This window comes from Limulus polyphemus, unplaced genomic scaffold (genome assembly GCF_000517525.1).
Source record: "Limulus polyphemus unplaced genomic scaffold, Limulus_polyphemus-2.1.2 Scaffold972, whole genome shotgun sequence".
Taxonomy (NCBI): domain Eukaryota; kingdom Metazoa; phylum Arthropoda; class Merostomata; order Xiphosura; family Limulidae; genus Limulus; species Limulus polyphemus.
In genome coordinates, this window is record NW_013666582.1 from 196,428 (window position 1) to 216,722 (window position 20,295).

The 20,295-nt window shown below is 35.1% G+C and overlaps 1 protein-coding gene across 5 annotated transcripts in view; it reads left to right on the forward strand.

Moving 5' to 3' along the window:
- LOC106461498 (catenin delta-2-like) overlaps nt 1-20,295 on the forward strand; it is a 129,027-nt gene that overhangs the window by 64,118 nt on the left and 44,614 nt on the right. For 3 of the 5 annotated variants that reach the window (XM_013921319.2, XM_022388472.1, XM_022388474.1), the window contains exons 3-4: nt 3,648-3,719; nt 15,901-16,049. In XM_013921319.2, coding sequence (XP_013776773.1) covers nt 3,648-3,719; nt 15,901-16,049 — 221 coding nt within the window. Of the gene's footprint in view, nt 1-3,647; nt 3,720-3,747; nt 3,817-15,900; nt 16,050-20,295 lie in introns of those variants that run through there. The other 2 variants (XM_022388475.1, XM_022388473.1) reach the window with 2 other exon arrangements.

The window sequence follows — 20,295 nt, forward strand, 5'->3', positions numbered from 1 at the left end:
ATATACACACACACACACACACGCGCACACACACACACACACACATACATATATATATATATATATACACGCACACATATATATAGCCATACATAGACTGTAGAAATAGAAATAACATGTAGTCCCTGTATGCATCATAATTTGTTTTCGTTTATATTTCGCACGCTAAAGGTTATTGCTGCTCTTGTGTGTGGATTTTTTAATTTATATTATTTTGCTAAAGATTAATGCTGCTTTTGTGTGTGGGTTTTTTAATTTAGATTTTTCATTACAATATTTGGATGCATGACTCATTTGGGACTAAAATGTTATTAAAAGAAATAACGTTTTTCGACAATATTTTATTTGTATGTCCCAAATTATCTCAATTATTAGTTGGTTTGCCCCTATAACTTTCAAAGTAAATATTCATTTTACTCTAAATTGAGTTCATGTACATTTTCTATAACTTCAGAAATATAAACCTGTAAGCCGATATTTAGGATACGCATGTGCAGTAGACGAGTCATGACTGTCCATTTCATTTGTAAACTAATACTTTTTATTGACACGTGATTTGAGGAATATTTTTTACCATATAAAACGCTATATGCGTGATGTATTATTTGTTTACAGCTTATGACACTGAAAAGGCTTTTGCAAGGATGAGACCACGCAAAAGCGTGCAATTAGGCCTAATACTTGCTTGTGTCTCGTATTTCCATACCCAAGCCAGACCAAAGTATTTTTTCTTTCTGTTAAGAGGCGACTTGAATAAACACCCAACACTAGAGATACTGGGCAGTTTATTCTATTTATTGAGCGACAAGCGCGCGATGGGATTCTAAAACTATGACGTGGACACCCTTGAATTCAGACTAAAAGAAAGAACAGACTTTTTCGGAGATCGTTAAACCACAGGCCCTCTTTCGAGCCTTTATAACACTAAAACCGTTTCTATCTATAGAAAATTCGCTATTTTTAAAACTTATAAAGCCCTTCTCATGTGTAAGGCAAATTGTAAGGCTATTTCTATTAGTACAGTATTGTATAAGTTCTGTACAGCAGTGATTATATTCAACATTAATAGTTTATTGTACGGGGTAATGCAAAAGTAGCGTATCACTATGATTTTTTTTTTCGAGTTTTGTTCGTTATAACTGTTCAAAATGTGACATCACGACACAACAGAATCACTTTCACGACACTTCTCCATCCTGTTATTATAACAAAATAATCAGGCAGTGAATCATAAATACGATATTAAATGTTCATAATAAGAATAGGTCTCAGAAATGACTTGGTGGTTCCGCGACTTTTTTGCATCACCTTGCACTGAATGATTATTTATTTACAAAAATTAGGATTTCCAGGTAGATTGTACTTGTAATATAGACTTACCTTGAACCTTCTATGGATAACTGTCCAACGTCAACTTCATTTTAGTAATTCTAAGAGCCTCTGAGTGAAAAGTAAAGGAGAATATGTTATAATACGTTTATCGCACTACATCTGTTTTATGCAGTGCCGAAAAACAGTATGTCTCTCTACGGAAACATTTAAAAACAGTATGTCTCTCTGCAGAGACAATTATAATTCACTTGCTTAATCTGGTTCACACCATATCAGTTGTTGTTCATGAAAACTGATGATATACAGATAGTCTAGACTGCTATTATATCTGTTGCTTCCCAGGCGGCCTGATGCATCTTGGTACTAGCGAAAGGCCCCTTCTTCTTCTTCTTCTAAACAATTTTCAAGCGACCGCCATTCTTTCATTTCTCGACAGATTGACTTGAAACTTGGTAGAGTTATACCTCGGTCCAATATGCCCAGATTCATTTTTATTTTTTAAAATTTAAATCTTTTAAGGATTTTATGGGATGAAAGATCAAACAACCCCGAAATGTATATTTTGGGTTCCTGTGCGATCATATTTACAGCAATCAAGATGAAAATTGGCACAAATACAAATTTTCATGTGCCCAACGAATTAACATAAAGAAAAGTTGAATTTTTCAATTTTGAGTCTTTTTTAGGGGGTCAGAGCTCACAATTTTGGCGGTTTTGGTCAATTACTCAGCCATATTTTGACCAATTTACATGGGATTTAGTACGAAGATACTTTTCTACAGGTCCCACACATTGAAAAACAAAATGGTGGACTTGCCCATTTTTAGTAATTATTGTGGGATTAAGATACCACAAAAAGCATAATTTTTAATTTTTTTTGACAATTGCTCAACCAACCTACATGGGATTTGGTATAAAGATACCTTCTTGCAGGTCCCAAACAGTGATATACAGTTTTCGATTTTTCCAAGTTTTTCACGATTTTGCTGGTGTCAAAATTAGCCCTGTTAGGATTGCCTGGCGGGGACATGTTCCATTCGCCCGCGAGTGTTGGCCTCTTTAATTATTATTAATTTTATTTTAGTCATTCACAAATCATATTTATAGGGTACAAATTATTAACAGTGATTATTTATTAATTTTATTATTAATGTATTCGAATTAACTTTGTTTAGTAATGACACAAAACACCAGGTGGTGTTAAGTTTGAGTGAACTCGAGGCTCTCACAAAGTTTGTGTAAGAACACTAACTCTTAGTAGTGTTTTTAACCCTTGTCTAGAACTATATATAATATGGTTCTTGTTATTGTTGGTTCATTTTCTCATTGTTCGTCTAAAGAATTATATTCACACAGTTAAAGTATAAAATAAAATGAATTACTTTGTTATCAATAGAAAAAAAAAGAGAAAGCGTTTGAAATACATAAAGTATGAATTAAAGATGCCAAAGTTTTTTCAATATTAATGATATTAAATGTCTAGTTTTTTGAATATTAAATGCTAATATTGTACATAACATTACTCTTAATGTTACTACTAGCGACCGAATGCTGTGGTGGTAGGATTTGTAAACATTTAGCTGTTTAGGAAAAACGAGGGGACAGTATCGTGTATCTTAGTGTTCAGAACGAGATGAATCACGTTTTCCTAAAAACAGAACTTATATTTTCACTGGTCGACAATTCACGTTACAGCACAATCGACTTGGAAAAATGGACGATATACTTTTTTTTAAAGAAATCCTACCCCCCCCCCTTCTCGAGGAAGAAGTATCGCATCGTTTTATGTATCTAATGGCTGCCTATAATTTGGGGAATATACAGGGGAATTAGTGTTGATTTACAGAATCTAGACTTAATATTACAAATAGATTATGCGCATTTAAATAAATATGTTATGATGCACCAAACACATTGCTTTTTCGTGTGCAGAGCTGTAAGAAAGTAATTATTTAACATTTCAAGTAGAATATAAACATTAAAATGAGTATGCCAACATAATGATGCCGTTCAGTTGAGACAAACGTATATATGCTGGGATTTTCAGTGCAGCTGTCCATTAACACATTATGATAAACGTGTATGTAGCAGAATAACGGAGATCGTTAAAGAAAAGTAGAAGCGTGATGATCTTAACTTGGGTCGATTTGCAGTAATCTGTGTAGTTATTTTTGTTTTACTCAAACCACTCACTAACCGAATGTTTTAATACTTAAACCAAGTATGGATTATGGAATCCTAGATTGTCCTTCTGTGTTCTCACCAGTTTCTAAATCATAAATAGAATAATCGTTGGTTCTTCTCGCATCTTGTAGGAAGCTCACTTCGAACAGCTGAGCCGAGAATTGGAAGCTGAACGACAAAGTGTGGCAAACCAGCTTGAACGAGTAAGTACGTTACTGACATGATGTATTGTAGCGTTCTAGTTGTTTACCAGTAGAGTGAAAGAAGCCGAAAGACAGTGTGGCAAACCAGCTTGAACGAGTAAGTACGGTACTGACATGATGTATTGTAGCGTTCCAGTTGTTGTTTACCAGTAGAGTGAATAGGATAAACTAACTCTGCCGTTGTAAACAGGAAACTTGTATTATTTGTGTAAAGAAACCTTTTGTCCCTGAACAAGATTCTGTTGCACTTCAGAACTTTTTATAATTTTTCCACATGAGGGGATGTTAATATTTTTGTTGTTCAAACTGTCAGACAGTTTTTGTTTAAGAGAAAAAATACACAATGGGTTATTTTTGCCGTGTTTAACGCAAAGAACCATTGGGGGGCGAGGTGGGGGGCACTTTAACACAGGAAAATAATTAATGCAGTGTGTACATAGAATGATAAGCCATTAAGTACATTAAAAACAGTTTAAATAGTCACCATAATTATAAATCTAAATTGGTCAAATAGCTAAAATTAGCTTCTTTAATATTAACGTTGTATTAATTCTTGCGTATTCGGTGAATTCTTCGATACGTTTTTTCTCTTAACTTGATAGATTTGGTAAAAATTTTCTCCCATATATGATCTCCTGATAGTGATTAGTTTAATATTAATGTGCTCTCATCGCCTACATTTATTTTTAGTTGTCCATAGAACTCGTGTCTGTATAATTTTGTTTCATTCACTGGGACAAATAATATTTATATCATTCATTCGTTACTAAATAGTATATACTTTGTTCTGCTTAGATAGTCGTTGTTGCATACGCTTTGAAACCGACATTGTCTGAACCAGGAGAAGAATAAAAATTTAAAACTGTAATTATATTTCATAAACTGTTGAATGAATAGTTGACAGGTTAAATTTTTTTGTATATATAACGAGTTTTTCGAACATCTTCAAGGTGTAAATAAAATGAAATTATTTATATATTGTTCAATTTAAGTTTGTTTTGGGAAAATAACGTAAATTATTACGTTCCGTACCTGAAAGCACACACAATCGGTGCTTAATTCCAATTCCAGTTGAACAAACTGATGATAATGTGAAGCGTTTTAAACCCCGAGATGCCAGTCCATCGCAGGTTAATCTCCAGCTGTTAGCTAGTTCCCAGTTTACAGGTGGGCAGACAGAAACAGATTTGGGGTAGTATCTTGCTCAAGGACACAATGACTAGGCAATAGCATGCTTCGAATCCACAATTTTTCGATTGAGATTCTACAGCACTAACTATTAAGTCATGTTGTTCCCGACATATGCTTTTCTAGATTAAAGAAAAAAATATATAATCGGAGTTTGCATAAATTTAGCTACAAGGCAAACACTAATGTTTTGAAATAACGTTATCCCATCCTCGGTTCAGTGTTACGTATATCGGACATCTGATGATCTGATGACCAGTCATCATATAATCTGAAATGCAAATGATTGGCCATTCAGTTTATGACTGTACGTCGATGTCTCCTACAATCTTGCTTAAAGTCAATTTTAAGTGCTTCACATGGTTAAAAAGGCGTTTAAGTTCTCATGGCCCACCATAGTTAGACATCAGAAAATAGATCTGGATGCTACACTCGTGAAGATCCATCTAACAGAACAGAAGATGGCCAATACAGCGGACTGTTTTAATTGGTTTCAAGTACCCCAAAGTGTTATTAGAAGAATGTGGAACCGCTTCCAGACTAATAGTATAGTTGCTCGTACACTTGGACGAGACAGATGGTCATTTATAACACAAGTAAGTAATCGCTATCTGTTGGTTCTGGCTTTCAACAGTTGTAGAGTAACTGAATCATTTATGTGCGCAACTGCAACTTGATGCCTTTCAGTGTCCAAAAGGTTAGATATAGACTTCACAATGAGGACGTATGAAAATTCGTTGACAATGATAGCAAGATCATGTTCAGTCGGCCAGCGACAAGTGAACTGATGAACTTCGCACCCAGGTGGCAGGAGTAAATTCATTTGGAGACTCGTCCAAACAACATCCAACCCATTTTCATGTAGGATTGTGATACATACTATGGTGATGGTAGAAGTATTGTGTGAGCAGTTACACACACATTAGCTAACGTATCAACCTAAACATCCTTAAGAATGGTACCATTTAGACCATTGATTACTGGATCACGTCCTCCGATCATTTTTGTCCCCCCATATGCTGATTATTTGATCCTGATTAGTCTGATGGATGGTGACGTTTGCTCTCGTTGCGTTGAACTGATTTTCGTATTCCTTGATGAAGAGAAGATTGGTGGAATGTAGGAGGTACCAGTGGAAATAATCCTTTCAGGAAACTGTCTGAAGCTACTTCAAGACCTCATCAACACTCATTTTGAGAATGCAAGCAACATCGGTGCTACGGGACATTTTTTCAGGATGATAGTACTTTATGTTGAAATAAAATATTAGGAATTGTAAGGCCATCTTTAAATCATGTTACTTAGTTGTTTATTTTTTTTCAGAAGTTACGGCATACCCGTAAACTAAAATTAAAATGTAATAATAATAAAAAAACTTAGTATATGCATAACAGAAACTTGAAAATGGCTACCATATTCAGTTTGCGATTTTCAAGTTACCGTGAAAGAAAAGAAAAATGTTTGCCTTTTACCTTTTATTGATTGACCTGATGACTTACACGTGATAGCGGTGCTTCGTGCCCTTTTATAATAAAGCAGTAAGTAGAAAAATAGTCCGTAGAAATTTACCACCGTAAGATAACTTAAGTTTATTTGAGGAATGTCATACAATGGTAAGTTATTTACAACTGGCATTTTTGTTTGATGTGATTAAAGCATATTGTTGACTAATATAAAAGTATTATCAGAGAATTCTTCCTCCTGTTAGGCTAAAGTCTGTCGGCTGCGCCATCCCACAAAACTTCGTGTATTTTACTTTTCATTTTATCTGCTAACCCCCTAAAACGAACGCCGAATTGAACAAAGAATTTGATGTTGATGTTACAGTTTTGCCATAGCGTTATCTTCACTAACATTTATAGAAATCATATTTGTATCCTATATTTTTAATGATAAGAATAATTAGTTAGGTTTATTGGGGTTGGTCGAGTTTCTTCAAGTTTGAAAATGAAAAATATAGCGCTTTAGAAATGTCATTCAACCGCTTCATAGTTTCTAACTGGGCATAATGAAGGAAATATTCAACTGTAGAAACTGTGGAGCATTCGACTTACAAAAATTTGCTACCCATTCTTTATTTACAACCTCGAATAAAACAGGAAAATTAAAAATTGTGGATCAGCCACCTGTTGAGGTGTTTTTTGACTTTTGGATGTGTCTGTGTTGTTTATGATGAAAGAATGTGCCCCGTCTTTTAAATGTTGAAGTAATTCAGCCAAAAAGAAAAGGGGCAGAAGAATCGGCCCTGTAAGATATTTAATTACCAAATATAACGGACTCCAAACATAAATATCAAGAAAGTTTTCAGCCCCGTTTCACTATGTATTTTAGCATTGAGTTTTTATGTAAAAAGTCAGTTCGGTAAGAATGGGCAACTTAAAGTAACCTGAACAGTGGAGAAGCTTAACTCTTATCATGAACGAACTATTTAACAACTAGATGATAATTTTTGTTAGTTTGGTATATAGTTTAGTTGCATGGTATGTTGAAAGTCGTAAGTTGAAGTACTCTTTGTGACCAGGGCAATTGGTAGATAGTAAAAACGACAACTTAGTATTTTGTGTAGAGGGTACTTCTACATGTATCGATTCCTAAATGCTTAGTTGAATAAATATAATCATGTTTCATATTTAAAAGTAGTCAGCAGAGACTGTATGTTCTTAACCTCGGCGACAATGTAACATTTACAAAGGCTTATCGATTACAATTAGGTATAACTATTCTTTACAGAGCATCAAAGTCGGTATTTGTATCCTCCAGAAACACGTACTTACCATGAGAAATCAATAATGACTGGTTGGTACTATTATGGGATGTTTGTTCTCATTACATTTGATTATTTATTATGACATGATTGCTCAGAATCGCAATTAACAGAATTCACTGTATATTAACAGGTTACGGATCTGTACCTGTTTAAAGTCTTTTTTTTATTATTCGCTCACTTTAGAAACTTGACATAAATATGCCATTTCCTTGCAGCGAGATTAATTGTCAGGTTGTACGTCAAAAGAAAGTATATAAAAGGAAAACAAGTAGAGAAAAATCGATAATGGAAGATAAGAAAACAAATAAGGGTTTCCAATACATAGAATGATTGTTATGTCTCAGATACCCCAACTGGTGAATAGCAGAATAGCTCTGTCGCCCTTTTTCTCTTTAATGGAAAACGATTTTTTTTTATCTGCGACTCAATGTCACCGTCTATTACAATGAAACCGTTTGCATGTAAGTACTCCAGTGAGATTGGATCATTTTGTACACACGTCATGGTGTTATAAAACTCGCGCATAAAGTCTTGCATATCAATGGTGAATACAAACACTTGTATAGCGAAATGCACGTATTTATCATAAAAGTTTAATTATGTAAGGACGTAATACCATGGATAATTATATCGCGAAGTATGCGTTTCTAAACTCAATGGTTTCACTTGTATTTTCAAAATTATCGTCAGCGGTAGGAACCTAACTGATCTGCATGTTAAAAATGATCTATTGCGTTGAGACTTTTTCACACAGTTGGACAAGAATATTAAATTTCAAGTCTTTCCCCCACATTCTCTACCATATGACAGGGTTGAAAACATAGAGAAAAGAAAGATAATATTAAAGAGTTCAAATAGTTGAAACGTGTTGTATGTTTTTCGATTGACAGATAATTATCTTGACTCAAATTTTATGTTGTTTATTGTTCACACATTTTTTTTCTTTATCATTATTTTTGGTGTCTAATGCATCTCTCGGGGTTCGATTATCTGTCCAATGACAAACGACCGCTTTTACTAGAAACTTCAACATAACTTAGTGCATTGATGAATGGCTATACTTACAAAGAATTAGCTGCCTCATGTGTTAAGTTAGTTTCGTGTCCAAGTATGTTTTTAAATGCTAGTAAATTAGTGTTTCATCCCTACAACCTCCATAATATATTATTCCTGAGCGATGAAACTCCAGTTTTATAAAACAATACTTTTCACACTTTCCATCAACATTTGGTAAACTATGACGTAATCACGATGTTTGAATTTGTGTGCAGCTGTCTGTAGTTTGAATAACATGAAAAATTTTATAAACGTGAAAAAACAAAACAAAAAGGAAACAACGTTTACTATAGAGCTGTTCCAATGATTCACACACTAATTTTGATGTACAAATTTCCATAAGTTTCTCTTATGTCTCTTATAAATATATTTTTGGTGTGTACTTTTGAATGCACAGTTTGTCTGGAAATATAACTGAACGTATTTCAGCACCCTGTTAAGCCTTAGGCAGCCAGTTCATTTTAATTATAGCAAATCTGTTAGGCCTATCAAGTTTCACATGGCGTTATTTGCTTTTACAAATTTAGCAAAAGGCTTTTATTTTCTCAGAGATTTTGTCTTATTCATTGTTATGTCCTTGATCTGCTTATTTAGTTTTTTCTCCAAAAATTAATTTGTCAGCAGAAACTTGCTATACGTGTAGCAGCCATGTTTTCGGGTTAATATTTTTCATTTAAGTTTGTCACCTGGAAGATGTCAGTTGAGTTTGACCTGTTATTCCACTCACTCTTAACCGTATTTTACTGACTGACTAGCACATGCCTAAAGGTAACTATTCCCTAGAATCTGTTAATCTATGAGCCAGGTGTGGCTTAGTGGTTAGCGTGCTCGGGTTGTGAATCCAGGGATTCATGGTTCGTGACCCGTTGCCACAAAATCGTGCTTTACACTTTGGGTGTGCTATAAGGGTGACTCACGGTGAAATCGGGCTATTCAGTTAGAAAAGTAGCCCAAGAGTTGTCGATTGTTGTTGTTAACTAGTAGCCTTCTCTCGTATCTATCAGCTCAAAATAGGAACTGCTATGTGTGCACATAGATAGCCATGTGTAGTTTTGTGCAAAACATCTGAAAGAAACTGTTAATTCATATTAGAATGAACGTTTGTAGAAAAATAAAATAGCAACATAATTGTTATCCTCATTTAAATATGGGAAAAATACTGACAGTAATTATAAGTGAAACTGCAAGAATATGGTTACATCTTGAATGTAAAAAAAACAAAAAAACACTTGCATGTTCAGGAAATGTAATAAATGTAGAGAATTATGAATAACAGGCATGCCCCCCCCCCATCGAGATTCTTTTGATCTTAAAGAAAAGCGCTATTCTCTGTCAGACTGTAGCATGCTTCAGGTTTTACTTTTAGTGCCGTAATCTGTTTGCACATGGTTCTTTTGAATGCGCGTAAGAAAAAAAAATCTTGGGTGCTCAATATAGCAGTTATTTTTATGCATTTTTTTGTTTTAAATTTACCAAGCGGAAACTGTACCAAATAGATTTAGTAAGGTGTCAGAAACAGTGTCCATAACAGCTCTGTCTGTACTGATCACGTTTAATTTGAAGTTCAGTATTGTGCCCGTTACCGTTGCTCCAGTCTACATCTTAAGGCCATAATGCATCTAAGATACCGGTTAGTTAACTTCCATAACTGAGTAATAAAAAAAATCTAGCACAGACGTTGTTGTAGGGGTATTATAAAGTTGGCAAATTTTAGATATTCTCGCCATTTTGTATACGGTATAATCCAAGTACAAAATGTCCGAAAGCGCGTGTCATGTTGGACAGTAGGAGAAAATAGGTGTTGTATAACAATCTTTAGAACTGATGTTTCTTGAGATTTACTCCACGAGCTGCTTAACTTCAATTTCTACGTAATGATTGAAAGTGTGTGAGAATGGAAATCAATTAGCATTTGCTTTTGTAAGAAAAATATTTAGAAATAAACTAGATATTTTAAAGAGGAAAAAAACCGTATGGAATGTGTGATTGTATGCAGGATCAACCTGTGTGGTGTAGAAGAAAAATAAATAAATTAATAATACGTTATTCGTATACGATATGTCGATGAAACTTCGATCCGAGAGATTTTTAACAAAGAAAACAATAAAACCACCTCTACTCGAGCATGTTTATATGTGTACACCCGTACACAGGTTGTGTATATGTGCTGCTGTACAGTGGTTATATTCATGAAATCGTATGTTAAAAACAGTCATGACGATGTCTAACATACCAGAGTACAGATCATGTATGTGCAAGTCATGAAATTATTTAAAAAAACCTGTACATCCTAGTCACAAAAGATAAGGAATATTCACGTTGCAGAAGTGTATTCTGTTAATGCCAAGTGAAAGTTCTTTGGAAGCAGATATTGGTTAAACTCAACAGAACCTGTTAACACAGGTGTAACTTGCGCACGTATTTGAGTGTGTGAGGGGGAAGATTTTTTTTCTTTACTAACGAGAAAGTGTCTTCCGCCCATTTAGACAGCAGTAGTATTGAAGATTCATAAGGTGTATACCAGTACATCCTAAAGTAATTCTGCTTTCCTTTTGGAAACTAAAGTTACGCCCCCTGTCTTTTAGTTTTATAGAGTGAATTTTTAAATAATAACGCCTAATGTCGCACGTTTTTAATTTCTTCGGACGTATATAAAAAAACACGCACCAAAAAAACAAAAAAAAACGTAGTGTACATGATGTATAAGCGATTAGTAAAATCGGAGAAAAATACGTGAAGGACGTGAAAATCTATTTAAAGCATTATTAAATAATTCAATTCGCATTGCATATCTCCACGGCTCGTTGTACAGCAGATGTTATCAAGAAAGATTTTTATTCTTCTGGATGCCAGATAAATCGATCCTAAGTTTCGTTAAAAAAGGAAATGGGAAAATTTTATCCATATTTGTGTTTTTATGGAAATGACCCATTTATTCCTTTTATATTTTACTAACTTTTATTGGTATCCAGTTTTATCAAGTACGTTTCCCAATTACCCCATTTTAATGTACTCAGTTACCCCTGTAACAATGGACTGGTGGTTAAAATTTCTAGAGTGTGAATCCAAAGATTCATGGCTCGCGACATGTTGCCCCAAAATCGTGCTCCGTACTTTAATAAGAGGCTGTGAGCGTGACAGTCAAATTTAACTATTCCATTAGGCAAGAGTAGCCCAAGAATTAGCGGTGAGAGTTAGTGACTAGCTATTCCCTGTAGTAGATCAGTTCAAAATTCGGGAAATGTATGCGCGGATAGCTGTATTCGAAATTTTGGAATAAACCTTTTAGTGTCTCTTACTACGCGTGGAGAGCCTATGCAGTACCTAATTGTAGACTGGTATTTTAATATTTCCGATTAATTCACACTATGCAGCACCTAATTGTGGACTGGTATTTTAATATTTCCGATTAATTCACACTATGCAGCACCTAATTGTGGACTGGTATTTTAATATTTCCGATTAATTCACACTATGCAGCACCTAATTGTAGACTGGTATTTTAATATTTCCGTTTAATTCACAGATTTCTCCGATAAAACGTTTTTTTTTTAATATATGTGGCTATTTGCCAAATGAATGTAAAATAGTGTTGAAAGTATGTTCTTGAAGTTTTGATTAGACTGTATAACGAGCCATTATTTTCCATAACTTTCTATCACCATTAATATATTTCGCAGTATTCGTATTGTATATCAAGATCTTTCATAATTCCAAATGGTAACTTTGACGTTTTCATGTTGATTCATCGTTAAAACATACAACTCAACTTGTGTGTTATGTTTTGTATGCAGTTATTTTGATAACGGAAAAAAATTCCCAAAAGTTTAAACACCCACAAATGCTTATTTAACGTTTCTCTCAATGTAAAGTGTTGTTTATTCATTACGTACACATACAGTTGCAATATCTTGAGGCTTTATAGAAAGCTCGGCGTAGACTGTCTATATCAGATTTGTTATTGGCCAGGCTGTAACCAGCTCCCTTAACGCGACAAGAGCAATAAACGCTATATGAAAAGAGTAAAGGAGGGGAGGGGGAGTGAAAATATAGCAAGAGAAGCTGACATCAGCAGAATAGTTGTCTACGTAATGGATTTAGTCACGTATGATCTTACGCTACATGAACTGCAAAATAAAGAATATGGTGACACAGCTCAACTAACTGGAGCACTGTAAATGGGGGGGGGGGTAATAATGCCGACAAATATATATTTATTCATAATCATTTGTAGCGTTCATTGCGTGGAGTACTGAATGATTAAATGGTAATTATTATAATAATTTCAATCTCTGCTGGCTCTGAACGGATTTCCAGTTAATAGATTTTGAACTACAATTTATCAGTTTTACACGGTTGGCGATGAGGCCTTTCGTACAATACCAGAACTCACCGTATCAGTCATTTATGACGCACCATGCTTCATAATGTATAACGGCTGAGATGGTGGAACACAGTCTGTTAGTTGGTAGATAGGTTGAAGACATTGTTCTGCATGGTTGAACAATGTAAAATATGTTTCGCTTAATGAGAGAGAGGGGAATTTTGTGAGCTATTTGTTTCGTCGATAGAGAGGAATTTTGTGAGCTATTTGTGTCGTCGATAGAGAGGAATTTTGTGAGCTATTTGTGTCGTCGATAGAGAGGAATTTTGTGAGCTATTTGTGTCGTCGACAGAGGAATTTTATGAGCTAGAATGCTACAAAACAAACTGAAGGTTTCGCAACTGGTAATGCATTACACGCATATCTGTGTGTCTCGCATGATTTTAAGTTATTTGTTCTCTGTACAATTGTTTTGTATACTTAGATATTTTTTTAAAAAATTACCGTAAATGCTGTTATAAACTAGAAATGGTTAGCTCATACCTCGGCCATATTATAGATAATTAGTTACTTGTTATTTACTTACAGAAACGCACGTGGAAGGCACGAATTTTAACATGTAGGATCGTTGTATGGATGCAACAAAACATCACGTAATGTTTCTCGTCCAAGTGATGAATACCCTCTACACGTAGCAATGACTCTGTGAATACAGACCGCTTCATTTAGCAAATAGAAACATTTAATCTGTTTATTTCATGGACGTAAACATCGTAGTCATTCAACAAGATTACCAAGATAATTTCCTGCAAAATATCTACTTTTGCGTTATATATAAACACGCTCTCTCTCTCTCTCACACACACACACACACACACACACACACTCACTCACTCACTCACTCACTCACTCACTCAACCTTTTCATATATTTCTATTAAATTGGGCAGGTACCATCTATGGTTATCCTCATCACATTGTTACTGATGGACCAGTTGTCGTGTTCGGTCTATGGTTATCCTCATCATATTGTTAGTAACGGACCAGTCGTCATGTACGATCTATGGTTATCCTTATCACAATGTTAGTTTGGTTTGTTTTGAATTTCGCGCAAAGCTACACGAGGGCTAGCTGTGCTAGCCGTCCGTAATTTAGCAGTGAAAAACTAGAGAGAAGACAGCTAGACGTCACCACCCACACTCAACTCTTGGGCTACTTTTTTACCAACAAATAGTAGGATTTACCGTCACATTATAACACCCCACGGCCGAAAGAGCAAGCATATTTGGTGGGACAAGGATTCCATCCCGTGACCCTTATATTGCAAGTCAAGCGTCCTAACCACCATGCCGGGTCCACAATGTGATAGACCAGTCGTCATGTACGGTCTGTGGTTATCTTCAGCACGTTGTTAGTGACGGACCTGTCGTCATGTAATGTCTATGGCTATCCTCATCACAGTTAGTGACGAACCTGTCATCACATAATGTCTATGGCTATCCTCATCACAGTTAGTGACGAACCTGTCGTCATGTAATGTCTATGGCTATCCTCATCACAGTTAGTGACGAACCTGTCGTCATGTAATGTCTATGGCTATCCTCATCACAGTTAGTGACGAACCTGTCGTCATGTAATGTCTATGGCTATCCTCATCACAGTTAGCGACGAACCTGTCGTCACATAATGTCTATGACTATCCTCATCACAGTTAGTGACGAACCTGTCATTACATAATGTCTATGGCTATCCTCATCACAGTTAGTGACGAACCTGTCATCACATAATGTCTATGGCTATCCTAATCACAGTTAGTGACGAACAAGTGTGAAAAAAGTGATTTTAGAATATACGGCTTCTTGATTTTAAGTTCCTTGCAAAACCTACTTGAATTAACAGTCGTAGTAAGGTTCATTATAGACTTTTTGTAATCAAAAGTTAAATGCTTTAATTTTGTTCTTTACAGCATTATCTCTATCAAATATTCGTATAAATACATGTTAACAGAATATATACCATCATAGATAATTTTTTGAGTTGTTTTTTTCCCTAATATATTAAGAAGGAAATTTTTACGATTAAACTATTTTCATTAACTTGTGTATCCCATTTACATTTTTAGGTCTGCTTTATGCGCTAAGAATATAACATAGTAGTTTAGCTTAGACACGCGCGCGCGCACACACACACACACACACACACACTTTGTGCGTTATCATTTTCGGAAAAGTGATATTAGGCTAACTTTTAATTTCTTGAAACTTCAATCAAATTTAATAAAGCTTTACATCCTTATTGTAGGTAGAGAGAAAATACCTTTCTACTTGGGTCCCATCATTGGAAATAAAATTAGGTAAACGCAGAATGACAATAAGAAAAAAAACTGAGATAACTTAAAAAAATACATGCATGTATATATCAAGATATGTAATTTTTTTCCATTATTAAAATCGTGAAAAAAATTGAATATTTTATCGCGAAGTATTTCTGAAAATTAATCCGTGAACGATGATAGAGAATTAACTTTAAATTCAACTTCTACACTTAAAGCGCCAAAGAAAATTTTTTACTAAAAGGCGTTAATTAAACTTATTTGGTAAGTGTTACAGCGATTTACTTGCAAAATGGCATAGGGTCAACAGAAAATGATAACTTTATGTTCGAAATGCCAACAGCTGGATCGAGGATGACAAGACGTTTATACGTTTTTACCGATTTTCGCCTTCATCCATTTGTTCCATTTCCGCCGTCCACTAGGTAAATAAAGATTGAGAGACACTGAAAGGAGGCGCTTATATTTATTTTGCTGCTCGTGCTGAACGTGTGTCTTTCTTTCTTCGTATCTAGTACAGACGCCGAGACCGTGAGCACGAGGAGGGAGGCAACATATCCAGTTACGTGTCGGCTGAGGACCCTTACAACTGGCGGCCATCACCTCTAGAACCTGTCATTCCAGAAAACCCCAAACCAGATCCGAAGATGACAGACTCTCATCTGTAAGCTTGACATTTACATCTGTTTTCCAAGACTAAAATATTCATTCTAGAGAAAATTTATACAGCCATTAGTTCTTAAGAAATGTATAGTGTTTTCGTTAATATGTATTAGTTTTGTGTGTAGATGCCATTTTTTGTTTTTGTTTTCCTTAATACCCCAGTGTCTACCGCACTACTTTGTGGTTTGTAAAGTGTAGTAAACGTTTTGTAGTGATTTCAGATGAGAGAAGGTAACTAAAAGGCCCAATCATTTAGTTTTGGCTCCTCCTTTAAGTAAAAAAAAAAAAAATTGAAATAATTTACAAAGTCTAATACTTTCTGATGTGAAGTAGTGTTTCAATTGGTTTGCGTATTTTCAATGTCCATGTCGCTGTAGATGTTTAATCTTACCAAAATTATACGGACAGAACTATCCTTTCAAAGAGTATTGGAGACTATCTGATAGTAATACTGTTGCTTTACCAAGTTACTAATGAACCTCTGTCGTAGTGTGTCAAGAGGTGTGATCCTTTATTTTAGATTGTTGTTCACAAAATTCAGCCAACAGCTTGAAATGGATAATAATGTAATAGGGATATTTACGCATGGCTGTCCCAAATTTTGAACTTGTAGACTAGAAAAAGGAAGGCAGCTTGTCAACAGCACCCTCTAGTAACTCTTGGACTACTCTTGTCTGATCAAAAAGTGGGATGTAAGGATTAACCGTCATTTTTATGTTGTGGGGCCCACAGCCACGGAATATGAAGCGCGTTTTTGGATCCAGGTCGCGACCAGGAATCCTCGGGTTCACAGCTCACGCACGCTAACCATTAAGCCTTTCCCGGTCAATATAATAATGACCAAAGATTATATATTTTGGTCTATCTCAAATTTATCGATAAAGGAGAGGGCTGAAACAAAAGGTAAACTAGATTGCAACATATATTCGTTCCCCAAGTTGCAGATTCAAATGTTATCAAATCTTGGGATTTGTTTGTTTCAGCTTTGCCAAATTGCAACTAGCCTGAGCTGAAAAATAGTTAATATCTGTCTACATAAATTTTACCTTGCTTGCTTTACTCACCTTTTAACAAGTATCACTCTTGAAATGAAAATATTTATCGTGAAATGCTAAAACGAGTTTTAAATGCTAAAAACACTTTTCATAATGACCAAAGTTGATCATTATACAGATATTTGAATACGGTAGTTTAATGCATTTGTAATGAGCTGAAAGCTGACGCTGTACAAGTTATCTCTGTGTGAATCTGACAGACCAGTTGCGTGTCTATATCAGATTGGTCTCTAGTTGGCGTAGCGGCTAAGGTCCATCTGGAACACACTAAGCATGCTAGATGGAAGTTGTGTCGATGGTCAGATCTTCCTCTTCCCTCAGTAGGAATCATTCAGTGTTTGACATCTGTGTGATAAACAATTGCTTACCATTAGTTGACTATAAATAATTTCAAACCATAATTAGAAACATAAGTTGTTTAACATGAGATTACTTATTAGATTCGAACATATGCAAGATGCTTAGTTTAAAGTGTCAGCTTGCTTCTAGGCCGTTAATTAAAGTAGTGCTAGGTTATTAAAAGTAATTAGAATCGTGTTGTAAAAACCAATCTACGAGAGAGGCTTTGTCTGTTATATATATATATATATATATATATTACTGAATTTTTTTTTTATTAGAGTGGTCAAGCAAATAACAGAATTATCTGTGCAGATGTGACGAGATTTCGTTGTTGAACCACAGTTTAGGCCAATTAGCTTAATGAATGCGTACAATTAAAAAACGGCATATAATCAAAAGGAAAATTATACCAACACAGAAAATCATTCTTGATTTTAATGTAGTTAGTGACGTATTTCAAAACAGAAGTTACAGTTTAACTTGTGTAAAAGTTTATTATATTTTATTAGGGAATAGGATGTGTGAAATTATTTTTTTTAATGTTATCGAGGTTCAAATTACATTAGAAACGCAAGTGTTTTTGTTTCGACAAACGCTCCATTGTATCGGTTTTCTTGCTGTTTATTGATGCAATTCGGTGTATGAAAGCCCCAGTTGTTTGTCATTGAGTGTAATTTAATAGTCTCTGTAGTACAATGGTATCACACAGGATCAGGAAATATATCCACATCATAAAACTAATTGTAACCCGAGCATTCTCGGAAGGTAGGCAGGCACTCTTCCCTTCTACTATTCTTCATATTAGATGTGTTTGGAAAGTCTCTTACAAAGAGGGAAATGTTAATTGTATTAAGAACATTTTAACAGGTTTGTGTACTTCGACTGAACTAAACATCTAACACTGTTTGGGCTGTGGGTCGAACGTTCGAGATGTGATGCCGCTGAACACGCACGCACGCACGCACGCACACACACACACACACACACACACACACACACACTGTCCTTTCAGCTGTGGACGCGTTGAAGCTGTGACAGTCAATTCCATTATTAAGTTCAAAGAGTTGTACGAAACCCTTGTGGCGGCGGGTATTGCTGGCTGGCTGCTCTCCATCTGTTCATTGTTAAAAATTAAGGACGACTGTCCCATGGATTTCTGACCTGGCTAGTCGTACGCATAAGGTTTAAAATCCATTTCTAGCACTGTAAAAGACGAAACATTAGTTTTGAAATACAACCGTGTTTTCTCAACAAATTCATGTCTATCTCTCTGTAAATAAACTCTACTCTCCAGTTTTTACAACACAAATTATATATTATCTGTTTTCAAAAAAAAATTATTCGGTTATCTAGTGGTTAACTTTTCGAAATATGAATCTGTAGGTCCAATGTTTACAGGAGAGACGCTCTGCACTTTGCCACTGTGGGTGCATTATAAGACTGACAGTCAAATCTCACTATTCGATCAAACAGTAGTAGCCCAAGGGTTGTCAGTGGTGTTGTTGACAAGTTGCCTTTCTTTGTAATCTGTCAATTTAAAGTTAGGGACGTTTAGTGCAGATAGTCCATGAATTTATTTTTCGTGAACAGACAGACAGTTGCAACGGGCATTACCGGTTTTGTGAACAAAAAGCCAGATCAACTCCAAAGGTAACATAATTGATATGTAAATATTTAAAGCTGAAACAACTACCTTGCGTAAAACGTTGGCAGGTAAGGGGCCTAAAGAGCTCAATGAATTTTGGATGATTACAGTTTCCAATATTCAACTGTTGCGTCCATAATTTATGCCTATTCCCAGTTGGATAATTGGGTCTTTACGAAACTTATTTTTCTGACTGTTACAAACAACTTAAATATTTTTATTTTCGGAAAACAAACGAATTTAACAGAATGTGCAAGACAAGTCTTGTGCTGGTTTGGCCTTGACATTTAACAGAGGTGTAAATGTAATGTAAACTTGGACAAAAACATTCAAGTATGTTACGAATGTTGATTCAAAATGTAAAGTTCAACAAAAGTGCTATATGAACAATACGCCTTGGAATCAAATATCGCTGTCTGTCACACTGTGTATCTGCATGCATATTCTTAAAAAATTGGTAAAAACCTGTCAAGCCTGACAAACGGCAGTTACTCGAAACGTCGCTTAAATATAACATTTTAAACATATTTTTTTCTTTTAGTTTGATGTTGTGCTATTGCAACTATTTTGTGAATGTTTACGTACATATTTCTCGTCAATTTTTGTCTTCAATCTAGGCCAATTTCAAAAGGGATTGATTTGTTAGATCGGGTGATGAATTATTGTCTGGTGATGTCAGTATAATTTTGTTTCTATCTATGCAACAATTGTTGCTAGTCGAATTTGGTACTTCAAACATGCTAATTTACACAAGCAGGTTGTAACATATCAAGTTGTAATTATATACAGAGGCTGTCACATAGATTTTTTTTTAGGGTAGCAATATAGTTGCATTGTCTATAGGAGATTCCAGTTAGCATTTTTTCTTCGACAGCTGTTAGCACCTTGCTCATTCTAAATTTCTAACCATAGCTTCAAACACACATTTGAAATAGATGTGTGCAATATACAAATATATATTCATTTCCATGTTAGAAAACTGGCTGGGTTTGGGTTTTACTGATAAATTGTGAGTCATCTCTAAGTCATGGTTGTTTAGTCTCGACTACAGAATTTGGATAAAGGTTACGTCTGAATCGTTAGGGTCAACATCAGTTGCACTGTATAGCTGGCTAGTTTATCTTGCTAACTGTACAAAAATGACAGACAAGAGGGGAGAGGGCTTGCAAAATGCTTAATGGACTTCTTCAGTGCCTTCCTCTCTT